Source organism: Hevea brasiliensis, chromosome 2 (genome assembly GCF_030052815.1).
Source record: "Hevea brasiliensis isolate MT/VB/25A 57/8 chromosome 2, ASM3005281v1, whole genome shotgun sequence".
Taxonomy (NCBI): domain Eukaryota; kingdom Viridiplantae; phylum Streptophyta; class Magnoliopsida; order Malpighiales; family Euphorbiaceae; genus Hevea; species Hevea brasiliensis.
Genome location: NC_079494.1, coordinates 19092458 through 19106099, shown reverse-complemented (window position 1 = coordinate 19106099; position 13642 = coordinate 19092458). Strand labels below are relative to the sequence as shown.

At 33.1% G+C, this 13642-nt stretch overlaps 1 protein-coding gene and 1 long non-coding RNA gene across 6 annotated transcripts; one reads left to right on the top strand and one right to left on the bottom strand.

The window, feature by feature from the left end:
* The first annotated feature begins 2586 nt into the window (after positions 1 to 2586).
* LOC110637394 (uncharacterized) lies at positions 2587 to 3294 on the top strand. Its single transcript, XR_009143357.1, has 2 exons — positions 2587 to 2741; positions 2849 to 3294. It is a non-coding gene; the product is annotated as an uncharacterized LOC110637394 (long non-coding RNA).
* A 224-nt stretch (positions 3295 to 3518) lies between these two features.
* Positions 3519 to 8442, bottom strand: LOC110637395 (uncharacterized). 5 transcript variants are annotated; one of them, XR_002491510.2, is made up of 4 exons: positions 8254 to 8442; positions 7659 to 7747; positions 4018 to 6246; positions 3519 to 3932 (listed from the first exon to the last, which is right to left on the bottom strand). XR_002491510.2 is itself a non-coding variant. In XM_021787481.2 (2 exons), exon 2 carries the CDS (start codon positions 7662 to 7664, stop codon positions 7227 to 7229), a length of 438 nt encoding a protein of 145 aa, XP_021643173.2. In that variant the 5' UTR covers positions 7665 to 7747; positions 8254 to 8432; the 3' UTR covers positions 5485 to 7226. The 5 variants fall into 5 exon arrangements, 1 of the variants encoding a protein (XP_021643173.2); XR_009143355.1 differs by having other exon boundaries at positions 4018 to 7747; positions 8254 to 8440; XR_002491508.2 differs by lacking the exon at positions 3519 to 3932 and having other exon boundaries at positions 5485 to 5864; positions 5954 to 7747; positions 8254 to 8432.
* Positions 8443 to 13642: the final 5200 nt, after the last annotated feature.

The window sequence follows — 13642 nt, the reverse complement described above, 5'->3', positions numbered from 1 at the left end:
CTGTGATTCAATCCCAAACCCAGGCCTGTAACACCTTGTTTCTATTATATACGTATGACTTTAACTGTAATTTAAGAGCCTATTTGATTTAACTATTAGATATAACTGATAACTAGTAACCCATTTTTCATATAGCCAATCGTAAGTGATATATATAAGCAGTCAATAAAATTATGTCTAACTGTTATAATTCATATATATATATATATATATATATATATATATATATATATATATATATATATATATATATATATTTTTATTGATATAAAAAATTAATTTAAAGACATAAATTTTTTAATTAATAGATTTTAAAAGGGCAGTATAGTCTAAATAAAAATATTCAAATCAGCTACCAGTTAATAAAAAACAACTCTAAAAATGGAGATATACAAATTGCAACTAATCGATAGTCTATTAACTTTAATAGGTTTACTAAACAAACCATTCACTTGTTTGGATGTCTATTAATTATCAGCCGCATCCAAATGTAAAATCAAACACTCTCTAAATCTATTATGGTAAATAAATAAATGCATGTGTACAAAGTGCACACACATAACCTGTGCATACATCTCCACATGCATGTATCAATAAAAAGCTATAAGGCTTGTGCAGGCACTTCTTGAATGCGAAGGTGATTCCATAGACTAAGTGGTCATATGGGGACTTTTAGACGAGTACTGATTCCTGAGGATCATGACACGTGCTTGGATTTAAAAGATACCTCTCTTGTTGGTATGTTGAAATTATTAAATATTCACTTATTAGCAAAATAAATCCAAACTTTTATGTTAATTGCCTATTATATCTAAAACTTTTAATTTTGAACAATTCAATCATAACTTTCAAAATTGAAGAAATTTTATCCTATTAGCAAAATCCTAAATTGGGGATTTTGACTTTTGCCGCATAGGAGCTATGTGGCTTGATAAGTCACAATTTTTAATTTTTTTATTTAATTTATCTCTCTCTCTCTCTCTCTCTCTCTAATTTTGCCTATTATGTATTGAATGGTTGTCTAAATATTTGCATGATAACAAATTCTACATTGATTAATTTGTGTTCATTGACTGGTTTTTTAGTTTTGTCAATTTTCCCACAACAATATGATCCATCTTTTTTGTAAAAAGTTTGGTCTCATCTAGAATCTCTCACTTTTTAGTTTGTAATTAGATTTCTTGGTTTCATCTTCAATTTCTTGTTTCTCTACGTTTAACTACTTTCCCTTGATGAAATCAAAGCCATATCATTTTTTCATCAACTACCATTGTTAAATTATTTTAACATTTGTAATGAGATTAAACATAGGATCTGTTTGAACTTTATGCAGGGAAAATTTTCAATATATTTACTTTTATTCCTTTATCACTTGTCCAGTGTACTTCTATTGATAAACAGTTTCATCCAACTTTTAGGATGGTCAAGTAAATGCATTATATTCTACACCATCTATGTACTTAGATAACAAAAATTTGTGTGTGTGTGTGTGAGAGAGAGAGAGAGAGAGAGAGAAGAGATGAGACTGAGAGAGAGGAGGGGGAGAGACAGAGGGAGAGAGAGAGAGAAATCAAATTAAAAAAAAAAATTTTGACTTATCAAGTCACATGACATCCTCTATAATAAAAGTCAAAAACACTAATCTAAAATTTTGTTAATCGAATAAAATTTCTTTAATTTTAAAAGTTTTTATTAAATTATTTAAAATTAAAAGATAAGAATAAAATAAGCTACCAACATAAAATTTTAGATTTATTTTACCAATCGGCCAATAATCCTCTCTGCAAATCTCTAATACTGTCAGAAGATATCTGAATTCTGACCCATCTTAGCGGCTGAACAAGTTTTGAATATATGATTTTTCAGAAATAAACTGTCTTTAACCTTTTTTCCCACCTGAAACCACTGTACATTAAACTTGTTAACTTCCCAGAATTTGTACATACATTGCAGTGTTTCTTCTGTGCATTATGCTTCTCTTTGGTTTTTAAATTCCACTTTATATTTAGTTCAGTTCTCAGTTACACTACGAAGGTCTTATATTTCTTTATCCTCACCAGCACAGCCAACTGTTAGCATGTCCTGAATCTGATTGGTTAACTTGGTTGTTTCAGGAACAACATACAGAACAACAATAGTTCCTTCCCGGCCATTTTGCGTTGTATTTCATGATCTGCACTTGAATTTTTCAGATTGTAGCTCCTCCCTAAATACCCAAAAAAGGAATAAAAATTTTCAGCGACCCCTCATCTTACCATCCTTTTGTCTTTTTAGAATTATTATTTTAATTTTTTGGCTTTCTAGCTATATATCTCTCTCTTTTTTTTTTTTTTCAACTAGATTGCTGTAACATAAACATCTTTTTGTTTCGGGCTAGCTTTGGTCAATCAGAGGCAAAGGTTTCTTGACTGTTTGTCTTTCTCCTCTTGGGGTCTCTTGTATGATGTACGTGTAAAGGGTGTATGCATGTACTTCAAAAAAGTTGTCACTTCTTATTCCATCCTGGCTGTAAGATTAGCTTTCTAACAGATGCTTCTGTCTTTTTATTTTTTATTTTTTTGTTTTTTTGTTCTCAAGCTCTACTTTCCAAAAAAGTGAAATGGAGTGGGGTAAAATTTGTCTATGATCTGACATATTGATTATTACTTTTTGTATCTTTGGTTAGATAGAGGCTATCATGAACGACTTCATTCAGCTAAAAGCAGAGTGTAATGCCAATGAAGCTGAAACAATGGTTGAAAGTCAGGATTGCTTTATCTCTATGTAGCATTTCTGCATAATATTTGAAAGTAAATTTTTATTCTGAACTCAAAGCTTGCTTTTCACTTTTATGATTTTGCATGAGGAGGTACACTTGAAGGTTTTTCTTTCGACTCGGAAGATGAGGCCGACAAGATGCCTAAAATTTCTCATCAAACTGATCAAAATGAAGGCAATGAAGAACAGACCAAAGGAAGAACACGAGGAAAAGCTGAGAAATGATTGTATGTTTTGAAACCTTTCTATTTAATTCGTTATAAAAATTTCCAGAATCCATAAATCCTGGATTTTCCATTTCTTTAAATGTGTGAGGGGAAAAAATATAACTAAAATATAAATAAATAAACCACATTTGTTCTAATGTAATGCCATTGTTCAAGTATTTTTAATTTATGGAGATCTGGATTCAGGTGGTGGCGAAAAAGGCGGCTAAAACTGGAGGAAATGCCCGGCTTGCAACGAGAGTAAGAAAGAAAGCTCTTGCATCAAAAAAAAAAACCAAGACTAAGAAATGAGAGAGCAATTTGTTTTTCCTCTTTTTTCTTTACATAACTCCTTTTTTCTATTATTATCTTGCATATATCAACACTGGCAGGTGATAGCATAATAGATATCACATTTTTGCTTAGACTGTCATGTTTTCCAGAATTTACTTCAAAATTTCAAGTTCATGATTGTAGTTCATTTTCTTTTATTTCTAGATACCAGTGTGGTGTATCTAGAAACAGAAAAAATTAACCAATTTGGACGAAACAAAATTACTGTCAGAAATCACATGTTCTAATAGAACCATGAACCAATTCAATTAATAGCATTTTGAGAATACAATAGCACAAAGCCGAGTTTTGTGGTTTCCTAATTCAAATCTATGAAAATGTAAAAGCCTAAATTTTTTCCTATCCTGTGTGTTTTCTGCAAGATTTATCACTTATTAACCTGTGGGATCTATTCTGGTGAGCATCTGTTCAGCAGAAAGTTTCATGCTTACAAGACAGTTAAGATAGCATAGCCATTTATGTTTTGAAGCATAGATAGAGGATAAGAAGAATTCTCGTTGGAAGGTGCAGGAAAATGTTTGAGGAAGAAGCCATCTTCACAGTTTCTCTTTTGCTGGGCTTGTGAATTACTGGAGCAGTGGATGCACTACCAACTGTACCATCAGATATCCAATCCTGTATCAAAAAATTTTGCCTTTAATCACCATTAAAAGGAAAAGCAAAAGGACAGCTCCATGCAGCTAAGGGAAATATAGCATACCCATTTGCATTAGGGCATAATCTACTGGCTCCATCATCAAAAGCGTAGTTATAACCCCTTGGCCAAGCTCGCTTGAAAATGGTTGAACCAAGGACGGCCGGCAAATGGTTGGGTTAGCAAACTCCCCACATCCACTCTTACATGTGACTGCTACCCTCCATCCCCATCTCCCACCTGGAGTTCCCTTGGGCAACCTCAAATGGACACGATATAATTCTATCTACAAACGCTTATTTGAAGTGAAATTGTAAGAAGTCTTACTCGTATTGACATCTGAAATGCGACCATTTGCATTTCGTGCACCATGGACTCCACAAGGGGCAGCAACTCGAAGCAAATTTCGCACGCCCTGGCCAGGGTCCAAGTCAAATCCAGTTGTGAGCAGTGGGGTACCTGAATGAGCTAGAAGCAGATTGAGTTTAATTGAGCTAAAAAGTTAATTAGTTAGTCTTCACTCTCAAAAACCCATTAGAATTCCTTTCTCTTAGATGTGGGACTCTTTAACACAAGAGTAGGTGCGAGAAACAGGAAAGAAATGAAAAATAGAGGGAAGAACGGGACCATCCAGGACATCTTTATCGACATTGTAACAGGCTGCGATTTTTTCCAAGCTTCGCATTCATTTGAGGTGGATAAGCAGGGATAACTATTGGCATTGTAGGGGCCAGTTCCCAGTATATTTTAGCCTGGAGAATCTACAACAGGCAAATCCTAAACTGGTTGCTTTGCTAATCTCTCAGCCAAAAGTCATCTTTCTAGGTTTGGAATTTCTTTCATCACGGTGGCCTTCTGAAGAAGGAATTCCTTTCTTTTCCAAGCCAAACGTATCCAGGACAGAAGATATAAATTCGTGTCCCTGCTTTCTCCTCAAGAATATTGTCGTTCCCAAAATCATAAACAAATCAACTCAGATTCACCAATGTAGCATGAAAAACAATGCTTCATCCAGGAATCTCTACACCACAAGAAACATAAATGAAAATATACATCTTTGCAGCATCTACAAGTGTAGTTCACATGGAAAATAAGGCATTAAGTGTCAATCCCCAAGATCTGAAACAAAGAATCGTTCTAATTTATTCCATTGCGTAAATAGGAAGGCGCAAAAGATACCTTCCTGTGCAAAAACAACACTGGAGATTTAGATTGAAAATAAAAGACGAAGAACGGAGTTCTTCTCACCTAGATTTAACTAGATGATGAACTCTTTTGAAGAGGATAAGGGGGAGAATAAAATGATAAGAGTATAACATGGCTCTTTGTCTAATTCACTGCATCTTTCTGTTTAACTCTGCCTATATGAATTTGGATCAGACTGAATAAAGAAAATTATTACACTAGTGTTGCTAATCATTACCAAATATAAAGCAACTTTATATTAAATTCAGAAGACAAGATACATGCAAGTAGGGTACACAAAATGGGACATCCACCTTCCATTGCAAGAACAGTAATGCAACATGGGCATACAGTTGAAAGAAGTGTTATTGCATAACAAACCATGTTCTTTACAAATTGACTGGTATCAAAATAATGGCTGCTTCCATTAAATAATACAGTACCTACATCACTGCATATCTGAAGCATAAACAGAATGATAGAGAGCCAGAAGAAAAGCTAACAACAATATAACATCAGTACAGGCTCGAAGTGCAGACAGCAGCCCTTACTAATCAAAAATAAATTTCAGACCAGCACGGAAAATTACAGCCCAAAAATATAATTTAAGCATGCAGAATTCAGCAGCTTACAAACTTAGCCTGCAGCAAGTTTTAATGAACACCATTATTCAAGATTCTTATAGGGGGATCACCATCTGAACTTGCAGATCATCATTGAATGGATTCCTGCAGTTACAGTCAACGCTTTCAGTGATCTCATCAATTAAAGTACAACTCACAAAAAATAAGCTACTTGAAATTGCTTCCCCATTCACCTCATAGCCAAAGAGAAACTTCACCTAGTCAAAATACATTACAAAAGAGTATCTTTGCTTTACATATAATCCAATAAAACAGGTACCAAGGGCTGTTTTCTCTTAGGACCATTATTACACCCTGGGCAACATCAATGGGAAAATCAGGAATTTAGACCTTGAAACACCTCTAACATGAGCATTGCCAGGCAATTCCTCAACAGAAGAAAGATGAAACACCATGAAATACTCCATTTCCTCAATTTATCAACAAAATAGAATACCTCATCATTCTATGCATCATCATTTATCCACTGCAAGAAAGAAGAGAAACACCAATATTAGAGAAGAACAGATAAAAGTCTCTTCATTTTCAGAAACATTATAAGACATAATTATCTATTCATCATTGCATAAAGCATATTAAAATCCTCTTGAATTGCACACTTCAATCCCTGCAAAAATAACACTTTCTAGGAAAATAAACTTGGAAAAAACAAAACAAAGCAAACAACAACACAAAAAGAAAAAAAGGTCATGGATGGCCAAAATTCCTCTTCAACCTGCAATAAACTGAACAAAACAAAGCAAAGAACAATGTTAAATTTCGATCAAATAAGAGATAACAAAACAAAAAGGCCCCCAGTTTGAAGAACTTCAAGTAAACCTGTGCCACATAGTCAACAATTTGCCAAAAACAACAGCCATCAATAATCAAGGGCTCCAGAAATTGCATAGAGAACTAATGCATAAAGACAAATACATGAAAGCAGAATGATAAAACAGCAAGAACAGACAAATCACCACAGGATCCTGTTTCTACAAATAAATATTCTTGAAGAAGTATGTCCGCAAAAGAAAACAACAATGCAGGAGTAAAAAAGTCCGTTAATGAAATAAGTACATCACCAAAAATTATTACCACACTGCACCATGTTCAAGTCTTACAAAAAGACCTGAATGCACCCTGTTGCCGTTAAAGTTCAAAAATGAACAACAGTAAGACTATATTAAACTAAATTGAATTCAAGTTTCATAAGCAAATGGACCCTGTTTGATATCCCTACCGAAAGCCAAACTATGCTAAGGTAAGAGCTACATAGCATTAAACATGAACGGAAATATTAAGTTCCTACAGACAAGAGGGCACATCAGGTCCTCCATTAGTGTGCCCACATAGAGTTTTTAACCATAGTTTTTCCCTGAAAAAGAAAACAAAAAAAGGGGGGATATTCCAAAGGAACATCCCCAAAAAAAACGAGGATGAGTCATTTCAGTTATATGAAAGATATATCTAGTTCATATCCATGCCATCCCCAACTTGGCTGCAGATTGGACTGGCAGCTGAGAAAGATCTCTCAAAAGGAGAAGGATGAAGCTGTGCATCCCGTCTGCGCTTAAAAGCACAGCTATCAGTGGGGGAACCGTCAGCATCAATCTTCCTGCGAACCCCTCTTACTGCCTGCTCCTCAGCTGGCGAAAGGGGGGAAATTTGACCGCTTGCTCGGCAAAGGGAACTATGGTTATCATACAAAATTCTCTGGTTACAGTTCTTGTCACAGATGTGAGTGAGACCAGTTAGTTTGCAGAGGTACATGTTTCCACACACGTGTTCATTTTCACATTTCCAATCGCATTTGTGGACAGGAATTGGCCCATCCCGGCCCAGAATAGTGGACAGATAAATAACGTTGGCAGGACCTGATACCATGGATTTGCCATATACCTCCATTGCTCAGGTTGAATTTTAGCAAGATCAGCGACTTCCAACTCTATAGCTTCTCTGCTCTCAAAGGCTTCTCGTGCCTAAAGGTTCTGCAAAGCTCATAATGGAAGAAACGGTCAGGCTCTACACAAAGAGGCACCTCTGCTTCCCAAAGAGGTAGAAAAAGCCACACAGTTCCCTTTCTCCCTCTCTTATTTTTCAACTTTTATTTTTTATTTTTTCCTTCACAAAACTTCATAATGAAAATGAAAAGAATTTGATACTCGGTTTCTATCTTCTGGGTAGATAAGAGAATCAACCATCTCTCTCTCTCTCTCTCTCTCTCTCTCTTCTATATATATATATATACATAGCACAATCAAGTGTGAAGGTGAAGATACAACAATAATAAATGGTTGCAGGAAAACAAAAGGAAGATCACATGGATAAATGGGTATATTTTGACAATTAAAGAAAAGACTTGGTCTCATAAAATAAGACAAACAACAACAATCTTATAATACAAAGTATTGAAAACCAGATCTAAGCTAAAAAAGAAAATCAGCAAACAAGCCAAAAAGCTGAGAGAGAGAGAGAGAAGTCAAGATCAACTCACTTGATCTCCAAACAGGCTTAAGCAGTAGTGAATGCAGCTCAGAAGCAAAAACCCAGAAGACGGTAATGGTTGACCTGCAAGACAGACCCTTCTCTTCCTCTTTCTACCCTAAAGCACTCTCTCTCTCTCTCTCTCTCTCTCTCTATAAATCAAGAAAAATGAAACGAAGGCACAAAGGGAGAGGGGGAGAGTGGAATTTATAGAGGGGAGAGAGAGTGGGAATGGGGTTGTTGACGTTGCACGTACAAACAAAAATTAAAAGAGGCCAAAAATAAAATATTTAAAAGAGATGGGAAAATTTGCGGAAATGCCATTGGGGAAATTAATTCGGAGATTGGGCTTGGAAAATGTGGACGAAATTGAAGTCGTATGTTGTGTCTGAGTCTCACTATTTGATGCTACAAATGTGGATAATATGCGGAAACTGTTTGCTTTTTACTCCTCACGTGCGTAACGGTTCCCTCTGTCCCCTTCCATGTGCCCCTTTTTCTTTTTCTTTTTTAATTATTTTTTAAACAAATATTAACAGTAAAATATTTTTTACCAAGATTTTCAAAATCAACTTAATTATTTGAATCAATAAAAACATAAAGCTTATAATTTAAAGTTTAATGGAGATCGAAGCGAAATTCATTTGATATATATATATATATATATATATATATATATATAAAAGTGGAATAAAGTAAAAAAAGTTTTATAAAGTAAAATTTTTTAAAATAAAATTTTTCATAGTTTTCAAATCTTTTAATTTTTTTAGGTTTTGAAAGATAGACATATTTTTTTTTAAGTATTTGAAAATTTTAAGGAAAAAATCTTATTAATCTATCAATTTTAGGTTGGATAATTGAGATTTTTGAAGGTTTTTAAAAATCTTCAAAAATTAAACAATATTTTACTTTTTCAGACACAAATTTAAAGTTTTTAAAATTAATAAACCTTTCATTACTTTAAGAAACTTCCTTTCAAACAAAGAAGTAATGAAAGCCTTATTTACACTATTTCATTACTAATAACTTTTAATGATGACATTTTCGTTGCTAAATTCTTAAATAATCTCAATTTTTAATATAATAATAACTAATATAAATTAAAATTTTAATATTATTATAATAATATTCTACTTTACTAAAAATTTTATTATAATTCCTATTATAGTAATTGTATGTCGTGGAGCTTACTCGAGCTACTTCAAATCCTCCTATAGGCAATACTTCTGAGACTTCCCAATCCTTGGCTATCGTAGAATATGTCCCTCCTCCGTCTGACTCCTGATCTTTTTGTATTGGCTATTTTTATAAGTCTTTCATACCACAGTTTATAAGCAACTTGTGACACCTCTTACCCATCTATAGTATAGCCGAGTAAGATATGTCACACAGTGTCGGAGTAACAAATTTTATTTTATTACAATTTACCCTTTTCTTAATTTATTTATTTATTACAAGTGAAATTTAAGTCATTTAATTTATTTATTGAAATTTTGAATTAATTTAAAGTTTCTAAAATTTTATAGAAAATTGGCAGAGTGCCGGCTAAAAATAGAGAAAACAGTTCTTCGGAACCTGTAGAAAACACTTCCAATAATTGATCAAATCCACAACTCCAAATATTTCATCAATTATCAACAAATTTTCATCAATTTCTCAAACTTTCCGATCATTTAATTCACATCATATTTATATTCAAATCATAAATAAATACTCAACTTTTATTTATGAACACAATTTACAGATAATTTCATTAATACAGAATCACATAAGTTCTAAATATACATGACAAAATAAAAGTTAATTACAAAATGTACAAAAATACAAACACAAAATGCAAAATGTAGCCTAGCATCCTACCAATACACTGTAATTGAGAGGTGACACAGGACACTAGCAGATCTGACTCTCACCCTGACTGGGGTCTACTGGGATTGCGCTCCGTATCTTCAGTACCTATGTGCGGCAAAATTTGTCATACTTTACCCCTCTGTAAGGCATAATATGATCCCATAGAATACCTAATGAACTACCGAACTTCACCTACCGATAACTCATTAAGTACCCTACAAGGGATTTTAAAACAATTTTCTTACTTTTATAAGTGGTGAGCATTTTCTAATAAGTATTAAAATCATTTATTCAAAGTTTTAAAACTAGTAAAATTTTTATCCATTTTATTTTTTCGCAAATTTTATAAAAATTTCGGCATAGTGCCGTCTGTATTTTAAGAAAACAGTTCTTCAAATTCCTGTAAAAAGCACTTTCAATAATTTGTCTCAACAACTTCTTCAATTTTACAACCATCCCAATCAATTTCAACATCATTTATCAATTTCCAAAAACTCAAATCCACAATTTTCAATTCAAATATCATCCAAAATATTACTAATTACTTTCATTCAAATTAAAATAAAATACTTCCATTCATATGTAATTAAATGTAAAACAATTTATATACATCATACTAAAAATTTACATTAGGAAAAATTCAAACTAAAATTTATTACAAACTTTATACAAACTGCTTAAAACCAGTTTTACATATTCATACCTTTACATACATAACATATATCAAAATAAATTTTTACAGTCAATGTATAAAATATACCCGATAGACTTCAGAGTAGGTAGCTCCTTTGTCCTCAGTAGCTCACTCTGCTCCTCTTCTAGTCTCTATATCTGCGACAGTAATAACAGCTATCGCTGAGTACTAGGATTCAGTGGTGCACAACATAATAAAATAATCTTTATGCGGAATTTAAATTATATTTATTCAAAATTTAAATTGAACATGAGCAGTACATTCAAAACATAACTTATAAAATTTTAATCCAAACAATTTCCTTTCAAAAGTCTCAAAACAAATTTCATAAAAACACACAGTTATATCATGCCATTCGAAACAAATATAATCTCAATAGCCAGAGGCTAAGGAGAAGTTACATCACAAGGCTAGCTAGCTCAAATATATGGGAACCCATTCTTTTTTTTCTTCTACTCGCACACACCTCAACACTTCAGCCAGAGAACGAATCAAAATTCGAAATTGATTTCCCCCACTAGTCATGCTAGTGAGGTGTTCAAATATATGGTCATGACACTGTGGTTTCAAAACTTATCTTAACAATTTACTAAACATTTATTTCCATTTCAAATATACACAAATAAACTTTCAACAATTCAAAGCAAAAGCATAATACACATTTCATGCACTTTGTAAATGAATTTTTAAAGTATATTGATGTTGTGCACAAACCTTATATGAGTCGCCTTTTGGCCTTGACTCAACACCTCGGGTTCCTTCCCGGTATTCTTTTCTATTGAAACACACAGTTTCACAGTGTTTCAGTATCATAACTTAGCATAAATCTAAAAGTAAATTTAAATTCACTTTTACCTAGCTCTAATGTGCTAAACTTGACGTTCATTAAAATTTGTATTTCGAGGTTACTATTTACAATATTATTCAAGTCAATTTGTTGACTTTCTAAGGCTTAATAGATATGAGAATTCCAACTTTATTCACATACCACATTTTGGTTCCCTAATTTATTGGTTTTGGTTGCTTTTCTCAAATTTAAAGTCTTTTAGGTAAAATTACAAATTTTCAGTTTTTGTATCTTATGTTGCTCTGTTCCATTGGTCATTTTTCTGTTAGAATTTGGCTAAGTTTTCTTAATAGAAATTGTTCCTTATTGTCTTAACTTTATTATCCTTCTTGAATCACTCCATTTGGAGTTTTGTAGCTCAAGTTATAGCCATTTGAATCATGGCTGCTAGATTGGACTTAACCCAGATTTCTGGGCACCAAACTGGTTCTGGCAATTTTAGGTCACCAAATTTGGGTGGCCAAATGACTTGGTTAAGGGCATAATTTGGGTTTGTGTTCTTCATGAAGGTTTTATGTCTATATCTCAGCTTTCCATTGGTAAAATTTCAGGTCATTTAGACCTACCTAACCCAAGTTATGGCCAAATGAAAAAACAATGTTCATTTGGTCATTTTTTTACAGGTCAAATTGCCTAAGTCTGGATTTGGTCAATTTGTTCACTAGGTTTTGGTCACTTTTTGGGCATGATTCCTAAATGAAAAATGTGTCATTTTGTGTTTAGTTTCATTCCCAATTGGCCTCACACCAATTGAGCTTGTAAATTTTTAGCTTTGGTCCCTAAAAGGGACCTTGGCCCTGCTGCCTGCAGCATGACCCTAATCAATCCGAATTTGCATTTGGTTCCAACACTTCTAACATACTCCAATTGGTCACAAATGACCATTTCTCAGCTCAAACTAGGTCAAACACATCATTTAACAATTTCTCATATTTTTCCTCCCAAAACCCTAGGTGCCAAACCCTAATTCACATATTTGTTGTATTTAACTAATTTCAAGAATACTAGCATTACTTCTATACTCATGCAAGCTTACCTACATTATTTATTCAATCAAATTCATACATTATCATCACAACCCTAGTTGGCCGAATTTTTCCTCTAGTCCTCCTACAATTATGTTCTTTTTATTTTTAAGTTAATTCTAAGCTACTTGAACCAAAAACATAGAAATTAAACTAAGAAATGGAAGTTTGCTCACTAACCTCAAACTTTGATTTTAAATCTTCAATTTCCTTCTTCTTTTCTTCTTTCTTTCTTATTCAAGCATCTTCTCAAGTTAGGTTATCAAGTTCTAATGGAGAAATTTAGGGAATTTAGGGTTTAATTGGTAGGTTCAAAAGCTTGAGTGCAAGCTTCCATGGTGTTTTGGTGAGGGAGAGGGAGAGAGAATGGTGGACGGCAACTTGAGGAAGATGAAGACTTTTGATTTTTTTTCTTTTCTTTTCTTTTTTTTTTTATGTCTCTAGGAAGACCATTAATTTAAATTAAATAAATATTAATTATAATAATTATTGCATCATGCATGAGGTCATGCATGATGTCATCACTTTTTACTTTTCTTTTTTCTTTTTTTTTATTTTTTTTCTATTAGTTCTTTAATTTAATTCCCGATTCTGAAATTTTTTTTCTCCTATTTTATTTAACAGTTAGGTCAAGAGTCAGCTCTCGGGGTCAATTAACCAAATTGCCCCTCGACGGTTCGACCCGGTTTGAAAATAATTCAATATTTCTTCCGGATCTCTGACCTAATTATTTGACTGGCTTAACAATTCTTTTTCATGATTTTCTCTTTTCCACTGTGTTTGCACTAGTCCTAAGGACCACGACGTCACATTTTACGGTTCGAAATTTGAGTTTAAATCAACTTCACAGTCCTTCCCGAGAAGGTCACCCATCGCTGTGACTATCGGCTCATTTAACTTCTTATGTTTTTTTTTTCTTATTTATACTTAACCATTTGACAATTACTAATTATTTGTATTTAGGGATCTTAAGTGTGGTTAT